General features: G+C 41.6%; 1 protein-coding gene across 2 annotated transcripts in view; it reads right to left on the bottom strand.

The window, feature by feature from the left end:
- Window positions 1–14,173, bottom strand: part of vsig8a (V-set and immunoglobulin domain containing 8a) — a 77,832-nt gene extending 63,659 nt beyond the window's left edge. The window contains exons 1-2 of one of the 2 annotated variants that reach the window (XM_074617719.1): window positions 13,968–14,173; window positions 3,991–4,173 (exon numbers count right to left, since the gene is read on the bottom strand). In XM_074617719.1, coding sequence (XP_074473820.1) covers window positions 3,991–4,064 — 74 coding nt within the window. In that variant the 5' untranslated portion in view covers window positions 4,065–4,173; window positions 13,968–14,173. Of the gene's footprint in view, window positions 1–3,990; window positions 4,174–13,967 lie in introns of those variants that run through there. The other variant, XM_074617720.1, reaches the window with a different exon arrangement.
- Window positions 14,174–19,455: the final 5,282 nt, after the last annotated feature.

The following is a 19,455-nucleotide window of genomic DNA, read 5'->3' as shown; positions in this document are numbered from 1 at the left end:
CATTTGCATTTTTAATATTTAAAATTGTGACTATAAAATTTAGGTTGTGCGTGTAAGCTTAGGGCTTCAGAGCGATCATGTTGGGTTTAAACCACTTTGCAGTGAGAAAATGGAGCTTTCATACGGCATGCCATGCATTGTTTCCCAGAGAGCCATAAAACCTGCCTGAGAGGCTTGGAGCAGTGCCACACGTGCGTTTGTGCGCCCACGAAACCACCAACAGACATTTGAATGAGCGTAAGATGGATGAACCAGTCACACAATGATAACGTCCCAGGGAAAGTGAGTTAATCGCTATCACTTGATTGCACAGTTGATTGAATGGATTTTTGTCAGTCCCCATGTCTCTCCTGGAGAGTATCTCAAACGCCCACTGATCATTGGACGGTAGTCTGTGACTCCATTGGCACCATGGCTTGCTATTTGTCTTTGTTATCACTGGCTTGCACTGCATCAACTGTCTGTTCTACCCGGTTTCATTTAAGCCAGTCCAGGCTCAATCAAGACCAACAGCCCAACATCACCAACATCTGTGAGTTTTTTTGCACCATCATCTAAGCATCATTTGGTCACAGATTTGGTCATTTTTGGTTGGCAGTCACAAGATTAATGGCTCTCATCCATGTGGATTTGAGTTCCTGCACAAATCACATTCAAAATACAAAAAAATATAAACTTCACTTTTTTTTCTGACATGACCCTCTGAGAGGAAATGTAAAGCGGATAGATGTGCTATTTCAAGGACTCCCTGTGCTGCTTAGAGGTTCCTTCACATGGTATATGTCATCGCCAGCCAAGGCATGCATAATGCACCATCTGGTGGATTGGCAGCTTGCTTTGTCAATTACTCATTTGTTGTCATTCAGTGCAATCCAGTTCTTTGGTTCGATAGTGAACGCATGATCATTGTGAAATTATACGCATTTATTAGAACAAATCTACTACAAAAGTAGAACAAGCAAAAAATTGTAAAAAGTTAGTCTGGAGCCCTGTATATAACTTTTCATTGCCATTCTGTTGCTTGGGCAACAGCTTTGGGTCGAGGTTAACAAACATTGCAACAGGAAATACAAAGGGGTCCATTTACAACGTTTGTTGACAAATCTGAAAATGTCTATAGTCACAAAGTGCTCTGCTTTTCAATGCCGACGCTGACGAGGTTAAACAGTGCAAGGGTAAAGCAACTTCTGCTTGACACTTCTGAGAAATGTAAAAAAATGTAAACGCAATTAAGTAAGAGTTGTCAGTCCAACAGTCCATGGTAACATGTCACCACCGTTACCTTGATGAAGTCTGAATACAATAGTACAATAGTTATTTTTTCAAGCTGCATATTACGACAATTTGACAGTGAAAAGTTTCAAAAAGCTCATCGATATATAGCAGCCAGAGGCACCCCATATAATAGTCATATCATAATACAGAGGGAATATTGTGTTTCATAACGAATCAAGCAAGAAGACTATTTGCTCGATATTTTGATGCTACTAAGATAAGGGTGAAATGCAATAATGATTTTTTCAGCCCCTTAAAGTTTGAGAGCCTGAAATATGGTACATAAATTAAAAACAGAAATGACATATCAGCATCTTTCACCTCTACTCTGCACAATGGACCGTGTGTTTTTGTGTGCATTTTGTGCCTATTGGCTTTACATAAGTAATGTTGCTGTAATTACTGTAGCCTCTGTAAACACCTGTCGCAGCACTTGCCTTAGTGTTTGCCTTCGGGCAGTAGCAGCAACTTTAAAAATTCATACACTGCAGTGCAGTTTAATCGATATTTGTGACCATAAACAACTCTTTTCTCAGTTAAAACCAGACCGTATTTGTTTAAGATGATGCAGTATACTACTGTTATGTTACAGCATGCCGACTTATACTAAGTCACACAGTATAGGCGCTTGCGATAACCAGAGTACCATAATGCAATTCAGCAACCCTGGGATAAATACTGCCTTTGTGAAGCTTATAATGTTCATTTATTCTAAATTATGTCAGCAAGGGGTTCATTCTACTCTGGCAATTGTGTTTAGACTGCATTTTGTAGCATTGTTATGCAAATGTCCTTTCAAGTGCCTTTCAGTTAATGTTGGCAAGGGTTCACTTACGGCCTCTGCTCCTCTTTGCCAAAGCAGCTTTCCTGTGTTTAACATACATCATGATTTTTCAACGCTCTTTTGAAAACTTAATGAGTCATTTGTGCAGCTGCCTTTGCAGCTGGGATTTAGTTACGAGATATTTTCTTTTTTAAATGTTTCCAAACTGCATGAGTCTTCAACACCAATTTGCTTCCAATGCCAATGTTTTATTTATCTAGTCGGGCAAAACATTTACAATGTGATTTTTCCGGCTGGGACGACACACCTATCTCCTGATTCAATACTATCACGATACATGGGTGCTTTTGGGGACTTTTACTTTGGACAATATCTAAATTAATACAGTAAGAATGTTTGATTTTCAACATATATGTAGTCAGAGATGTCCTGAAGTCAAATATATCAGTCATTGTCAGGCATTATTTATTACATTTTTTCCAGCAACCCATAAATCAAATCATAAAGACATTTCCCTCACAAATTAGTGGTATTTTATTTTTAATTTATAAGGGACATGTAAAGTTTTATACTTCTGGTGAATATATATTAAAATCAATCTTACTTCCATATATGTTTTTTGTATACAGTTCTGTTTGTTAACACCTTATTTTGAAAACCGGACGTTGTCACACGTGTATACATCCGCTTACTTCACCAAGTCCGTTGCTAGTTCTTACCTTTAGCTCCATTCTTTATACATGCATGGTCAGCTCCATCGGGACGTTTGAAAGCATTTAACAAAAATGTCAGTATATGGGTGCTCTACAGTTGTAGCGTTGGTCTATATGACCAGATGCAAGTGACGGCTGGCTTGACCGCACGTTACCACAATATGATAACGTTTCCTGTCCATGACAGAGTTAGCATGCATCTTTAGCCATGATGTCTAGCTCTGCTTTTCCTGGCAATGTGTGAAACCCAAATTGTTTCCATAAGGAACAGATATGACGTCATGTTACTCAGACTACAACATTTAAAGCGTTAACTTCCTTATACCTCTGCATAGACTCAAATGAACCGAATATCTCGAGTCTGGCATTAAAAAAAAAAAATGCAATACATAGGTGAATCAATTTGTTTTCCCACCCCTAGTGATTTTTAGCATTGTAATCTGGGGATTCGCAAAAATGTCCAATATCAACATTTTGTCTGGAAACTACAAAAAACAGCTGCACAATTCATTTTCTTAAATCACAGTGTTTTCAAAGGGAATATTAGACCACTCACAGGTTCAGGATTGTAGACTGGTATAACCGCATGAACCAATCATACAATGAAAACATCCCAAGAGAAAGCGATTTAATCGTTATCACTTGATTGCACAGTTGATTGAAAGGATTTTCCTCTCCTAGAGAGTATCTTCAACCCCCACTGATCACTGATCACTCAGCAGTAGTCTGGCACCATAGCTTTCTATTTGTCTCTTATCACACTAGCTTGCACTGGATCAACTGCCTGCTCTCCCTGGTTTTCATTTAAGCCAGTCCAGGCTGAATCAGGGCCAACAGCCACAACATCTCTATATATACACAGTGCGGTGTCTGCGCCAGAACAAAATCTGATTTCCACTCAGATTTCCACACGGGGGGACACGCATAAAACAACTGCATGAGCAGCAAAGGTGTATAGATAGCCAGCCTCAGGGGTAGTTGAACAAGAAGAAACTGTCCGAGCCTCCAGGCGTTCAAGGTCATTCAGAAACAAACACACATCCCTGTACATTCCTTACACACCTCTGTTTTATTACATCCACGATTCAGCACCAAGGACAGCGACAACGTTGACTAAACTCGGGGAAAGTAGGCAGATGCGGACGTGAGCGGCGTGCAAATTAAATCAACAGCACAACAAAAAGCACAGTGATGCCAAGGGTTAAAAATAAGCTTCACTTACCATTAAAATAGCTGAAGGCTCTGCTTTGTGTCTCTACTGAGCTGTGTGACGATAACATCTTTCCAGTCATTAGTGATCCTTCTAGAGAAGTTCTCTCTCTGGATGGCCAGCTGCACTAACTGGGCCTTCCTTGAGTTAAAACATGGCTCCATGGTGTTCGGCGAGTGTGGAAAACAACTCTGTGGAGGTCAAGAAAAGAGCACGTTTGAATGCAGTGAGGAATCACCTAACAATTATCCCACAAGACATGCTGCTGCAGGTTGTTTTACTTTACCAAGATCCAAAACCAAAACAAGTCAAAGTACAGCAATATACAGAGCAATGCAAGAATGGAATTCACTCCCAAATCATATTACACAACAAAATACTATATATGGTTTTAAAAAAAACACTAAAAGAGCATTACTTAAGAAGAAACTTTAGTAATTAATAAGTATCCTTGGGTGTGTAAGGGTATTATGGGCATTTCATGTTAAATGATGATATTTATCTGTTAGATCATGATAGATTCAGTCGGAGCCTTTCTATTTTCTTTGTGTTTGATTTTACGTGTATTACGATGTGTTATGTTAGTGTATGATGAGTAGTGTGAATGTGTAGTTTTTGTATTGTCACCATGTAAACTATGTGGACCCTAGGAAGAATAGCTGCTGCGATGCAAAAGCTAATGGGGATCTTAATAAACAAACAAACTACTGGGATAACAATGCGCACTATGCATCAGTCTTGACAGATAATTCTAACCAGGCTCGGCACTTAAAACTTACTATTAAAGTTTGTTTAACCCTCCTATTGTCTTGCCATCTTTTGGTCTGGTTTGACTGTATATAAAGCATTGTCGGGTCAAACTGAAGTTTCAGAAAATTGGGATTTATAAATATTGATAAATAGCGATTAGTGGATAGAGATTGGGAGAGCAATATAAATGGAGAGGTAGAGAGGAGATAAATAGAGAGTGGTTTGTGGATTAAGGAGCTCAGGGAGTGAAGCAGAGAGAGGGAAGTGGTTGATCGGTTTACGCCCGGAGTTTTGTAAAGGCAGCACTCCTCGGTGTCACAGAAAGGGGGTCCTGAAGAAATGGCGGAGCGCTAACCAAGCAGGGCTTTCATTCAAACCAGCGCTGCAATCTGCAGTGGAACTATGTGCGAAAGGAACATCTACAGAGTGTAAGGGGAGCCGCACTGTCAAGTTACTGTTTAATGTGTGCGCCGTCCTAACTTGAAACAGACCGAAACATCCACTGCAAGACTCCAACTGGAATTCATTCAACGAAACAGCTTTTTCTTTTTCTCTCCTTTATTTTAGGTTGAGTTAGGTTCATTTCACTTTAGTGATTTCCCATTTGCCATTTGCGTTAGGTGAAAAACCTTTCAAATAGAAAAAATACAGAAAAGAAAATATTCACATTATTTCCAAATAAGTATAAATAAGAACAAAGAGAGACTATGCAAAATTCATTTCTCCTTATTTAAGTTAATACACACACTCCCATTAAATGTCTCATATCAAATACAAATAAGCCTTCCCTAAAGGTAATATATATATCCCCACACACACACATATACATACATATGTGCATTATATTATTTTATTTAATTACTATTTTTAATTATTTAATTAAGCACAAAGTATCTTATATTTCCTAATTACTTTTGAGTTCATATCAAATCACGTAGCAATCCTAAACTACATTTCCCATAAGCCCCCATAATTCACCGTGCCTCTCACCGCATCATCCACCGGACACTCAAACAAACAAAGTCAACCACCGGCACAAACAGACGGACTAAACCACCAGCAACAGCGATCTCCGCCAGGAAAACAGTCTCTCAAAGTGATTCAGTATCCTTACCGGCTCCCCTTACACTCTGTAGATGTTCCTTTCGCACATAGTTCCACTGCAGATTGCAGCGCTGGTTTGAATGAAAGCCCTGCTTGGTTAGCGCTCCGCCATTTCTTCAGGACCCCCTTTCTGTGACACCGAGGAGTGCTGCCTTTACAAAACTCCGGGCGTAAACCGATCAACCACTTCCCTCTCTCTGCTTCACTCCCTGAGCTCCTTAATCCACAAACCACTCTCTATTTATCTCCTCTCTACCTCTCCATTTATATTGCTCTCCCAATCTCTATCCACTAATCGCTATTTATCAATATTTATAAATCCCAATTTTCTGAAACTTCAGTTTGACCCGACACCTCCCACTCGGTCTTCCCATGGAAACACTGGGAAGGTCGCCAGCTTTAAAGGCAAACTTGGTCTTCATACGGTGGTCTTGAAACCTTTAAGATGTGTTGACTTGACTCTCCATCTGTTCCTCAGCAGGTAATAAGACAACCAGCCGCCTAACGTCCCTGTGAAGGATGGTCGCTTGCAATTTCCTCTTCTGCTCATCAGAGGTTGGATGGTTTGTCTTTGCTTTCAAAACTTTTGTCACAGGAACATGGTAGCTTGGGAAGATCCTGACGTTGACGTCCCTTACGATGCCTTTGCTGTCTGGATTAGTGCCGACGACTCTGCCAAGCTTGAATTGACCCCTGAGCGCATTTTGGTCGCTTAGCCAGACAATGTCCCCAACAGTGACGTTTCTTTGCGCAGTGTGCCACTTGCTCCTTACAAACAAGTTGGGACCTGCGAGTTGACTCCAATGCCTCCAGAACTTCGTCACCTCTGACTGCATTGCTCGGAGTCTTTTATAAGGGTAGCTGGAAAAGTCGAATGTTTTGATATCCCCACTTTGAGACGCTCGACCAAGTAGGAGCGTATTTGGTGTGATATATTGAATACAGTCCTCTCGGCTCTGTACCCTGGCGTCAATTGGGCGGTCATTTGCCAGGCTGGCTGCTATGTGAAGAGTTGTCTCAAACTCACTGTAGCTGAGCACAGACTCCTTTCCAAGGCTCTGAAGTGCTCTCTTTACAATCTGTACAGCAGCTTCTGCAGCCCCATTCCTGTGTGGAGAATCAGCCGGATGGATTTTCCACATCCACTCTGTTCCATCTTCTGCTGCTGTGTCCTCCAGGGCTGATTTGTTCAGGCCATCCAAGAATCTGTACAGCTCCTCCAAGACTGGCTTCGCTCCAATGAAATTGGTGCCTGGATCCGACCAAATCTTTCTTGGATGCCCCCTGATTGCTGTGAACCTTTGATAGGCCATCAGGAACCCTTCAGTCGATAGGGTGTTTACCACTTCTGTGTGGATGGCTCTGCTAGCCATACAGCAAAAGACAACCCCCCAGACTTTTAGTGTCACTCTTTTCTTGACGTCATCTTTTACTTGGTAGGGGCCGAAAAGGTCTATGGTTGTGAATTCAAAAGGTGCAGCCGGTTCAGTTCTTTCTGGCGGTAAGTCACCCATCACTTGCTGACATTTCCTTGCCTTTGCCTTCCTGCAGAGCATGCAACCATCGAAACTTTTTGGGCAATCCTCCTGCCTCTTATGACCCATGCCCTCCTTCTCATCTTGAGTAAGGTTCCAGCCACTCCGTCATGACTCATATTGTGGGCCTCCCGAGCTAACAGCGTTGATACCCAGGCGTTATAGGGCAAGATGGGGACACCAACTTGATCTTCTTTGAAGAGTTGTACTCGGCCGCCGCAAACCAAAAGCCCAGACTCTTTGTCTTTGTATACTACCAGTCTGTCTGTGGTAGTGCTTGGGAAGGTTGCGCCATCTTGTGCTGCAAGAAAAATGTCTCTTAGGGCATCCTCTCTTTCTCTTAAGGAGATGACTCCTGATAAAGACACTGCCTCCCACTTTGGACTGTTCATGGCTTGACTTCTTTGTCCGATGAACTTTCTTGCTGCTCTCCAGATCCAAGCAATTGTTTTGACCAGTCGGGTTAGATCACTGAACCGCTTGATGTCCACAAGGCTTTGGATTGCTGCAGACTCCGCAGGTGGTCTCTTTTGCTTGGTTTGCACCTGGTTCTGATCTGGTTTTGATTCTTGTTTCTCTGCTTTGGTTCTTGTCAGCGCAGCAACGAAAGCCTTCTTTTGCAACCTGTTGATGCTTTCTCTGGCATTGGCTGCTAGTTCTTTAGCTGATTTGATTGGCCAATCATCCAGTGGCAAACTCAGAAACTTTGGCCCGTTTCGCCATTCTGAGTCTTCATCCAGGTCTTGAGGTCTACCTCCTCTGGTGATTATATCAGCAATGTTCTGTGGGCCAGGAATCCACCACCAGTCTTGAATCTTTGTGCTGTTCTGAATCTCTCCGATCCGATTTGCAAAGAATGTTTGATATCCATAGCTTTCCCGCTGTACAGCACTAAGGACTGTTTGGCTATCAATGAAATGGTACCACCTCCCAGCTTGGATTTGGCTGTGCAACTCAAAATACTTTTTCAGCCGTGAGGCAAACACTGCTCCGCACATCTCTGCTTTGACAGCATCACCTCTGCAGTCCAAGGGAGTTAATTTGGCCTTTGACTCCACCAGCCTGACTATTGAGCCCTGGTCTGAGTTCCATCTTAGGTACATCACTGCCCCATAGGCATGCTCACTTCCATCAGAGAATGTGATTGCCCAGGGTTCCTCGATGAAGCATGGGGGAGTGAGTGCTCTGGTGAACGTGACTTTGCCAAGTTGGATGTACTCTTCAAAGAGCTGAATTGCATCCTCCCTTAGGCCATCCGAGAGGGCTATGTCCCATGTGTCTTTGACCGGACAGCTTTTGCTCTTTGCCTCTTGAAATGCCCTGCGTACCAGTATAGCACCCTTCTGCTTAGCAGGAGTTACTAGCCCAACTGGGTCATACAGCCCTGACACTTGGCTGAGCAGTTCTCTTCGTGTCAGGGGGTTTGGCGTCTGGTCTCTTACTTGCCCATGCATAAGGTCTTGGCCAAGTCTCATCTTTCTCTTTCTCCTTGAGAAATTGATTGCAACCATGACATGGAGTTTGTCTTCCTCTACCATGTAGCCTAGGCCGAGCGCTTTACTTTCATCATCATGGATTTGGTTTGGGAGGACCATGGACTTTGCTTTGGTCTTTTTCAGCTTGTCGCTCCTAACCCGCACTCGGTCACAACCCCAGTGAGACTCGTATGGAACAGCAGCCAAAAGTTCAGAGGCGTGAGCTTGAATGACCTGCTATTGAAAGGTCCAGATGTCCTCAACCAGATTCGTGCTGTCCTTCTCAGGTTCAGGGGTGGAGTATATGCTGCTCTGGGGGACATAAAGAAGATGTACAATTCAGTATGGCTGGAGGACCGGGAAGTGCACTTGCATAGGTTCCTCTGGCGAGATTCTGAGGATGAGAACCTGGAAGAGTATGCAATCACAAGGGTAAACATTGGAGATAAACCAGCAGGGTGCATTGCACAGCTAGCAATGCGCGAAACTGCTAACCTCCCTCCTTTCACCCACCTAGAGGAGGAGCGGCGAGTACTCCTGCAAGACAGCTATGTTGATGACATTCTCACATCTCACAACAACCTTGACCAGCTGAAGATCGTCACAGAAAATGTGGAGCGGATCCTAAAAGCTGGAGGTTTCGATCTCAAGCCTTGGGTCTTTTCTGGGCAAAGTGGGAGGAAGGAGAGCAACGACAAGCTGTTTCGTTGAATGAATTCCAGTTGGAGTCTTGCAGTGGATGTTTCGGTCTGTTTCAAGTTAGGACGGCGCACACATTAAACAGTAACTTGACAGTGAAAAACCGCTGAACCGGGAAACTGGAGAGTCTGGAGACCCAGGAAAGGAATTCAGGAAGCTTTGAGCTGGAACAGCAGGAGAAATAACCTGGAATCTTGGGAAAAGAGGACAATCAAGTGGAAATAGCACAACACAGAAGCATCATTCAAAAGTCGGACTTACCTTCTCATCTGTAAACGGAAAAACCTACGGATTGAAAGAAAAATGGCCGAGCAAACTGTTGAGAAATCAGTGGAGCAACTTAAAGAGGCGAGAACTACAGCAAAAAGATTATTTACTCGTCTGGTCAACAGCATTACCAGGACCTATGAGGACATGTCTGAAGATGAGCTCAGAGACAGTTTCAATAAACTCACAATAAAAGCCGAGGAAGTCATGCAAGCAAATGACGACATGGAGGCTGGTTTCATTGCAGACATGGAGGCAGAGCTGGACACAGATGAGGAAGCTGTGGTAACTGAACAGAAAAAAGTCGACCTGACAAGGACTGCAAATGAGTGTGACTTCAAACTAAGAAAGGTCAAAGGTCTGATTCAGGAGGCTCTTTGGGTCAACTTCGGGAATATTGAATTCTCAACCGCACTCCAGGCAGCACAGATAGAGTGTGATCACGCCACCGCTGTACGGCCCGATGGCAACGAGGAGGCGTATGACTTCATGCTGAACCACCTGGAAGGACTGGTAAAGAAAGCAAAGGAGGTGCATGGTCGCTGGAAAAGATGGATCCCACCAGGGAGTCAAAAGGACCTGCAGGGTCACTTAAGGGAGCTGGAACTCCTCCTCCCGAAGTTGGTTTCCAGGAAGGCCGACTTCATAAGGGCAAGGATAAAAGAGGATGCTGACAGGAGACAGACAGCCGTGACCTCAAATTATCATGTACCAACCATTAAACTGAGACCGACGGCCCTTCCTAAGTTTACTGGAAACAAACGGGATTTCCACAGGTGGAAAAAGGACTGGGAAGCACTCCAGAGGCAGGGGGAGCCGACTGGTTCAAGGGAGGTGAAAAAAATTCAATTACTGGACAGTTTGGATGACAAAATCACAAGAGACCTTCGCCTCACCACTTACAACACTGCAAACGACATCTTTCGTGTCCTAGAAAACCGCTACGGCAATCAAATCGCTATTGCTATTGAAATAGTGGAGGAGTTACAAAGAATGCCAGCAGTCAGGAGTCATCAGCCCCGGAAAATAGTGGAGTTGATTCAAGCTGTGGAGAAGGCGCTTCAAGATTTGACTGACCTTGGAGACACAGGTGCTATAAAAAATCCGCTGGTGACAAAGTCAATTGAAACTAAACTTCCAGAAAATCTAAAGAAAGAATGGCTTGTGTATGTCGCCGACAGGAGGAATGCTGTGGCACCAGAGAATCGGTTTGACAGTCTTTTGGCATTTCTCAAAGAGCAAGAGAGCATATATGAGCAGCTCGAGCAATTGAGGGATGAGGAGCCAAGTAGAAGAGAAACCAGGACTGAGCCAAGATATGCCAGAACCAAGACTACCAAGTCAACTGATGACCACACAGGTTGTGTGGTCTGTGGTGATGGAAAGCACAATAAAAAGCTCTACTTTTGCAAACAGTTTCGAGGGCTAAAGCTTGCAGAGAAGAAAGCTGCAGTGAGAAAGTTGGGAGCATGCAGAAGGTGTCTTGAAGTTCATGGTAATGGTTCATACTGCAAACCCTCCTTTCTGTGTAAAAGTCAAGACTGCAAAGATGAGCAGACTCCTGAGCATCATTTCTATCTGTGCCCAAATGCTGAAACAAAGAAAAGCAACGGATGGCAGAGAAAGAGCAGATTTGGTTCAGAGGAAGAGAAAGGCAGGAAGAAATATACGGAGGAGCAAGAAGAGTTCTTCAGCAAACTCCCACTGGAATTAGTAAAACAATGTCGGGATGTGTTTTCAAACACTGCATCAAGAGCCTTCAGTACTGGAAAAGAGCAACCGAGCCTTCTTGTGGAAAGTGGATTACAGGAGCTGCCAGTGATTATGATGCTCCTCGAGGTCACAGCCAATGCTGGACAGAAAATCGGGACATTAATTGACTTGGCTTCAGACACCAATTATATAACCCATAAGGCTGCAGGCAGACTGAACCTCAGAAGTGAAGAAATCACTCTCGTCGTCCATGGAGTTGGAGGGATGAAGGTTCGTGTAGAGACAAAGCGGTACCTTCTGAGGGTCAGAGTAAAGACTCCCAAAGGCACCCTCAAATCACATCAAATGGTTTGTTATGGACTAGACAGCATTGCAAATGTCCACAAGAATGTGACACCAGAGCAACTGCACAAGTTCTTTCCAGAGATACCGCTTGATGTACTTGTGAGACCCAGAGAAATAAATTTGCTCATAAGCCACAGAGAAGGTCAGCTAGCGCCTCAGAGAATCAGAGCAATTGGAGACCTTGTGCTGTGGGACGGACCACTGGGAAAGACAGTCGGTGGGACCCATCCTGACCTTTTCGAGGAGCTCACTGTTTCAGCCCACATGTCCAAGACACATTTTGCAAGATCAATGAGAGCAGCAGCTGTAAAATACGAAGAGTTCACCGGCAGGGTCGCGGAGCAGCATCCACCAAACCAACAGGTTGCCGCCAAGCTCCAGGAGTCAAGCACTCTAACCACCAACCGTAACTTCCTAGAATGGTGGAAGTGGGATAGTATTGGCGCAGCATGTGAGCCAAAATGCGGCGGTTGTCGGTGTGGAAACTGCCAGCCTGGAGGCAAAGAAATGACTCTAGCTGAGGAGAGGGAGCTCGAAGTAGTAAAAGAAGGCCTCACCTATGTCACAGAGGACCGCCACAGCAAGGAACCACATTGGCACGCCAGATATCCTTGGATAGAAGATCCAGCCTCCCTGCCAAACAATAAAAGGACAGTTGAGGCTACATTTCTCAGAACGGAGAAGCAGCTGGCCAAAGAACCTGAGTGGAAAGTTGCATATGCCGCTCAAGTGCATGACATGGTGGAACGAAGAGCTGCAGTGAAATTGTCAAAGGATACAATCCTCAACTGGAATGGACCAGTATGGTACGTGAGTCACCTTATCGCTCCTAACCCGCACTCGGTCACAACCCCAGTGAGACTCGTATGGAACAGCAGCCAAAAGTTCAGAGGCGTGAGCTTGAATGACCTGCTATTGAAAGGTCCAGATGTCCTCAACCAGATTCGTGCTGTCCTTCTCAGGTTCAGGGGTGGAGTATATGCTGCTCTGGGGGACATAAAGAAGATGTACAATTCAGTATGGCTGGAGGACCGGGAAGTGCACTTGCATAGGTTCCTCTGGCGAGATTCTGAGGATGAGAACCTGGAAGAGTATGCAATCACAAGGGTAAACATTGGAGATAAACCAGCAGGGTGCATTGCACAGCTAGCAATGCGCGAAACTGCTAACCTCCCTCCTTTCACCCACCTAGAGGAGGAGCGGCGAGTACTCCTGCAAGACAGCTATGTTGATGACATTCTCACATCTCACAACAACCTTGACCAGCTGAAGATCGTCACAGAAAATGTGGAGCGGATCCTAAAAGCTGGAGGTTTCGATCTCAAGCCTTGGGTCTTTTCTGGGCAAAGTGGGAGGAAGGAGAGCAACGACAAGCTGTTTCGTTGAATGAATTCCAGTTGGAGTCTTGCAGTGGATGTTTCGGTCTGTTTCAAGTTAGGACGGCGCACACATTAAACAGTAACTTGACAAGCATAAACTATAAATCATCACCTTATTCTATGTTAAACCTTTTTAGCCAACCTCGTTCCAACTCATTACCACAAGTTTTACACTTTTTGGGGGGAATTTATGGTTAATAAACATTATTTCCATGAAATTACACCTAATTTTTTAGTAAAAAAAAAAAAAAAAGCAGAAATTTGTAATAATATTGATGAATTATCACAGATGGGTATATGTCAAAGTTTATTCAGAATATTATAAATATTATAATATAAAACATTTTCAATGGCAGCACATAATGACACCTTTTTAGCTAACTTCATTCCAACTCATTACCACAAGTTTTACACTTTTTTTCCGTAATTTATGGTCAATAAACTTCATTTACATGAAATTATACCTCATGTTTGAGTATGAAACCCCCCCAGAAATTATGAATTACTTTCATCCATGTTATTTTGGGGCAATCAGATGAAAGAAACCCCATATTTGTGATATGATGAAGTTTGAAAACGGGTCAAATCTGACGCGTGACCTAGCCTCCTTTAATAGGCCGTGTGGGTGTGGAGGAGGAGGAGAGTTAATGAGCTGCACCTGTGCGCCACTTAGCCGCCACAGCTGCTAGCTTCCACTGGAACTTATGTATTGGCTTACCGCTAAAATAGGACCGCTTTTCTTCACTTTCTGCCTCGAGCCTGGGTCCTGGCTGTTCTGTCAAAATGCTGCAGCGCAAATTGTGTCCTTGTAGCTGGTGAATACTTTGGGGGAAAACAATATTTGGGGAAGTCTATTCTGCTACTCTGCTGAGCAGCATCAAAGTATTGCGCCTTGTGTCACGTTAATTAACAAGCACGTGCGTGCACAAAGACTCACCATCCGCTCTGGAGTTACGCCCCGCCCCCTTGCACAAACATAGCATGTTATCATTTTTTTATTTTTTTTTATTTAACCTTTATTTAACCAGGTTAATCCCATTGAAATTAAGAACCTCTTTTCCAAGGGAGACCTGGCCAAGACAGTCAGCAGCAAGAACACAAAGTTGCAGACACAGACACAAATAGAGACAAAATACAATTCACAAACACTAAAAGCACTAAAATTTGCATTAAAAGAGAACTATCTAAAGACAAATGGGGGGACAAAAAGGAACTTATCTGGGAGTCAGCTGTACAGCAAGGGGGCTAAAAACATTTGCATGCCATATAGTCATTTTTTTGATTATTTATGCATCTAAAATGTGTATTATTATTGTTGTTGTTTTTTTGTTATGTGTGTGTGTTTTTTTATCATTATCATTATTATTATTATTTATTTTCTTAATTTTATTTCAATTTTGAATGTTGAAGTTGTGTTCTCTAGTGTACTTAATGAGTTTGTCTATAAGCTCATCTACTTAAAAATTGGTTTATAAACTATTGTAATTACGAACTGTAAATTGCATATATGAAAACAACCTTGAAAAAAGGTACAAAAATAAAGTATAAAAAAATAAAGAAAATTAAATGTGTATTAAACTGTATCATTATTTTTAGGAGGGAACAGGTAATAATAGATACTCACCGATTTGATAATTAAGGATGACAAGTCACAAAAAATAATGATTTTTTTTATGGATTTGATGGTCTCATTGCACTTAAGTTTAGCTGTTTTTTTGTCTGCCACTTGTAAATACACTCAAATACAAAGGCAGCTCCTGAAGTGACTCATATTAAGGTCAATCCCCATTATGGCAGGATGTATCGGATTTAATAGAGGCCTTTTTCATGAGTAATATTTCAAGGCATCGTAACACAAGATAGATGGTTCAACAAGCGCAGGTGGTTGCTGCTTGAATTTCTGGTGCTTCATTCACAAATAAAATAAAACTACTACTTGTAGTGTGGCAAGAGGAACACTCAAAAAACGTCAGGGCACCTTCCAAACACAATCAAACTGAACTGGCAAAGAAGATGAGTAGTGATCACAAGTGGAACCTCATAAAACTACCTGAAGGACACAAATAAATGATTTTTTCTTAACCATTTGTTGGCTTCTGTAGTGTATAATCAGCCTTTTTACTGTTGTAATATATGATCAGCCTTTTGATTGACCTCACGTAACCCTGTACACCGCTGTAACTAGGCAAAAGGTCAAGCGTTTGCAAAAACATGTTTTCCTGTGAATGTCTGTAGAATAGATAAACTGAATTGAACTGTCTTGTTTAAGGTTAAGGGAGTACATTCTGTTTTGCCGAAATAATAGATAAGTCAAAAATTGTATAAAAGAACATTCATTATGACAGTTATCAGGATGTCGCACTCTGCAGACCGGGTGCCTCGTCTCTCGAATAAAAAAACAAGGAACTCAAGAATCTGTCTCTTCATTTGTTTATTAAAAAAGTATTACACTTCCTATCATCCAATTCATTCCAACTCATTACCACACGTTTTACACTTCTTTTTGGAATGTATGGTCAATAATTTAAGTGACATTGAACTTCACTTTTTAATAAAGGAAAAGCATAAATTATTAATTATTTTGACCAAAGTTAAGATCACAGGAACACATATTGGTTGATAATCACAACAGACTGTTATACTGTATGTCAAATATTAGTCAGGATACTGTTTTGAAACCATTTAGTTATTTTAAATGGCAGCACATGATGACATCTGTTATCTTCCCAGTTCAAAATTGACCCGGTTTGGTTTGTTTATCAAAATCAGAAATACTTTATTGATCCCCAGGGGGACATTGGGTTACATTACAGTTGTTCTATTTTAGAATAAAAACATAAACATAGAAAAGTTAGAAAAAAAAAATAGAAATAATAAATAAGTATGTAAAAATGTGTGCATTGAACTACAATATATAACAATATATATGGAAAAATAGGAATAAAAAAACATGAAAAGTGTAAATAAAAAATGTGATCATAATGAAGTGGTTAAAATGCAGGAATAGTATAAATAAATAGGAATGTTACTTAAAATGTACAGTATAATACAGTATTAATGCCAGAGTAAATCAGAGTATTGCACAGTTGTTCAATAGTCAATGTTAGTCAAAGTCAAGTCAAACTTTATTTATATAGCATCTTTAAAAACAACCGCAGTTGACCAAAGTGCTGAACATGCACATATTAAAAATTAACACAAAGCAAGCAACAATAACAACAGAGTAAAATCAATAAACATAATGTGCACATAATAGCAGTGAAAGAATTGCAGCACAACAGAAAATAAACTTAATCAAACACCAGCAAGAAGAGGTTGGTCTTCAGCAAAGACTTAAATGATTCGGTGGTCTGAGCAGTTTTAATATGTAAAGGTAAGCTGTCTCAGAGAGTAGGGGCGGTCACCGCAAAGGCTCGGTCGCCTCTGTTTTTGAGTCTAATTCTGGGGACATCTGATTGGTTGACATCAGTGCTCTAACTGGAGTGTGAAGGTGCAATAGTTCTGCTAGATAAGCATAAATACAATAAGGATGTGCCAGCCCATTTAAAGTCTTATAAACAAACAATAAAATCTTAAAATCGATCTGGAAACGAACAGAAAACCAGTGGAGGAAGGCCAAAACTGGTGGTATGTGATCCCATTTTCTTTTTCCAGTGTTCATCTGCTGGATAGCACAATAGTGTGACCCATTGCCCTGAGAGGACCACAAATGCTGTAAATGAGAATGAAACACCCACAATGCAATGGAAGTAGTTGTCATTATTATTTTATTTGCGAAGAGCGGAGTGGAACCATCCATGTTATTTTGTGGCAATTAGAGGAAAGAAACCCATATGTCTGATATAAAAACATTTCAAAACGGGCCAACTTTGACCCGTGTACAACAGAACACCAAAAACTGCAGCTTCGAATAGCCTATTACCTTGAGCTTATTTAAAAACCTGTGACACAGTCTCAACTAAAATGAACACTATAAGCTTTGAAAAGGTTGTATTATTATTTTTATACTGGGCTCTTGCATGGACTGCATTATATTGAAATATGTTATTGTGTTCCTCCTGGGAGACTTGCCAAGATGATATTGATGAGGGTAGAATAAATGACTAATAAAATTGGACAAAATGATTGAGGAAAGACAACAGCGGGTTGTCACATTGAGAATTTTTACACTGTATGGGCTTACCCTCTTTGAGACCTCCCTCTACGGTACATTCTGTACAGCTGTAGGATATTTTTGGATATCCATGTGGAGTTTGCTGACCTGAATAAATGACTGGAGAAACATAACAAATGCAGATGTTTCCATTGCATGATACAATTAACATCACATCTGTCTGTGTATGTGCTATAGGATGATGATCTAATGATCTCAAGCTGCTCTGCGAATGTTTGAACATGATGTAAGGCAAACATGGTCTACTGATCATGATCGCTTCACCCATATATAACCCTGAACAGAAGTATATATATTTTAGAATGGATGGATGGATGGCTATTTATTTATTCTCAAACAAACTAATGGCAGTAGGGAACTGTAGGAACACTGAGGCACAGTGTCAACTTTTTTATAATGAAAATATATGCAACAACCAAACCGGTTCATTTATTTACAGTGTACAGTATGTAACTTATTTACCTGCTCTGGATTTGTTTGCTTTGAATAACCCATTACTGAAGAATGGGTGACTGAAAATTGGTTCAATAACTAAAGTAATTTGGATCAAGGTTGGATTTTTACAGCTAAATTGCAAAGAATATGAGCACGAGAGAGAGAGAGAGAGACGTGAAGTATTTATTTTTGTAGTGTTCATTTCCATGTCCATTAACTTGCTGAACAAAATGTGTAAGTATCATAAACATGTGTTTGCCACAGAGCTTATTTTCTGCAAAAATCCAAAACTCAATGGAAAAATCCCATTGGCTTTTTGTCGAGGGAACCAGGGTGATGCTAACTTCCTGATTGGACTACAAAAATACAGTACATCATCCCTAGAGCACTAGGGTCCTAAACAGCTGAATACAACTCTATGTGTGCTGTCTAACATTTGTGCCCTACACATCAGAGTTCTCAGCTTAATATAGGATTAATATAGTAACACCCCTACATTGTATCTATCTACTATAGTAGAATAGTAGACTATTACATTTTAAGGGCTACCCCGGTTATTCATGCACAGGGTTCAACTGTAGGCCTAATATAGCCGTAATATGCCTCCCTTAGGAGACAATGCCCTGTTGAGGAGAACGTACTGGACTGGACTTGATGACATGAGCAACAGAGCGGAGTAGTCAACAGGTTCCATATGCAGAGGGATTTATTTAGAAGCAGATTATTTTTAAGCATTTCTTTATTTCTTCTTTCCGTGTATTTATGTGTGTGTGGTTTTTCGCCCTGCAACGAGTGAACAAACTTATTAACAATAAATGAAAACATCAACAGATACTGTGCGATATTAAGGTGAATTAAGCATTAAAGAAACAACGTACTCACAGTACGCACACATCATGTTTGAAGTCAAAAGAAGGGAGAAAAAAGGGAGGAAGGCAGCGCCTCTCATAAGTGGAAGTTATTGCACAATTGTCCTTTCTAGACAGGAGTGCTTGGTTTACTGTATCCTCCCATGGATGTGTTAAAAGAACTATCCTCCCTGCCTGGTGTGATCATGTGATCTCTTCCTATGGACTTTTAAAGGACCAGTATGTAATAATAATAACAATATATTTTTTGCGCTTGTATCTGATCGCAAGTTCAGGTATCGGAATCGGTATCGGGAAGGAGAAAGTGGTATCGGAACATCTCTATTTTTAAATAGCTAAACGAACGTACCATGTATCTGGGAGGAAATTTGAAAAAAGGCAGTCAAAAGGAGCTGTATTTCAATCAGCTAACTCCTAATGACTGGATTAAATTAAAGGACCAGTGTGTAGGATTTGGTAGCATCTAGTGGTGTGGTTGCAGATTGCAACCAACTGAGTACACCTCAGCTCACTACTCCGTTTCCACGACTGCAGTAACGTAAGCCGCTGAGTGCAAAACCGTAGTATGTTGTTCGCCTCGCTCAGAAGCCATCCTTATCATAATAACACTACTTTAGGAGCAAAGGAAGTCAGACGGCGGATGGCGAAACCACGGTTTTACATTCACAAGCGTGTAGGAGAAACAGTGGCCTTCGGGTAAAGTAAAACTGTGATAGTCCCTCTCTACA

This window comes from Sebastes fasciatus, chromosome 19, assembly GCF_043250625.1.
Source record: "Sebastes fasciatus isolate fSebFas1 chromosome 19, fSebFas1.pri, whole genome shotgun sequence".
NCBI lineage: Eukaryota > Metazoa > Chordata > Actinopteri > Perciformes > Sebastidae > Sebastes > Sebastes fasciatus.
This window is presented reverse-complemented; position numbering and strand designations above follow the sequence as displayed.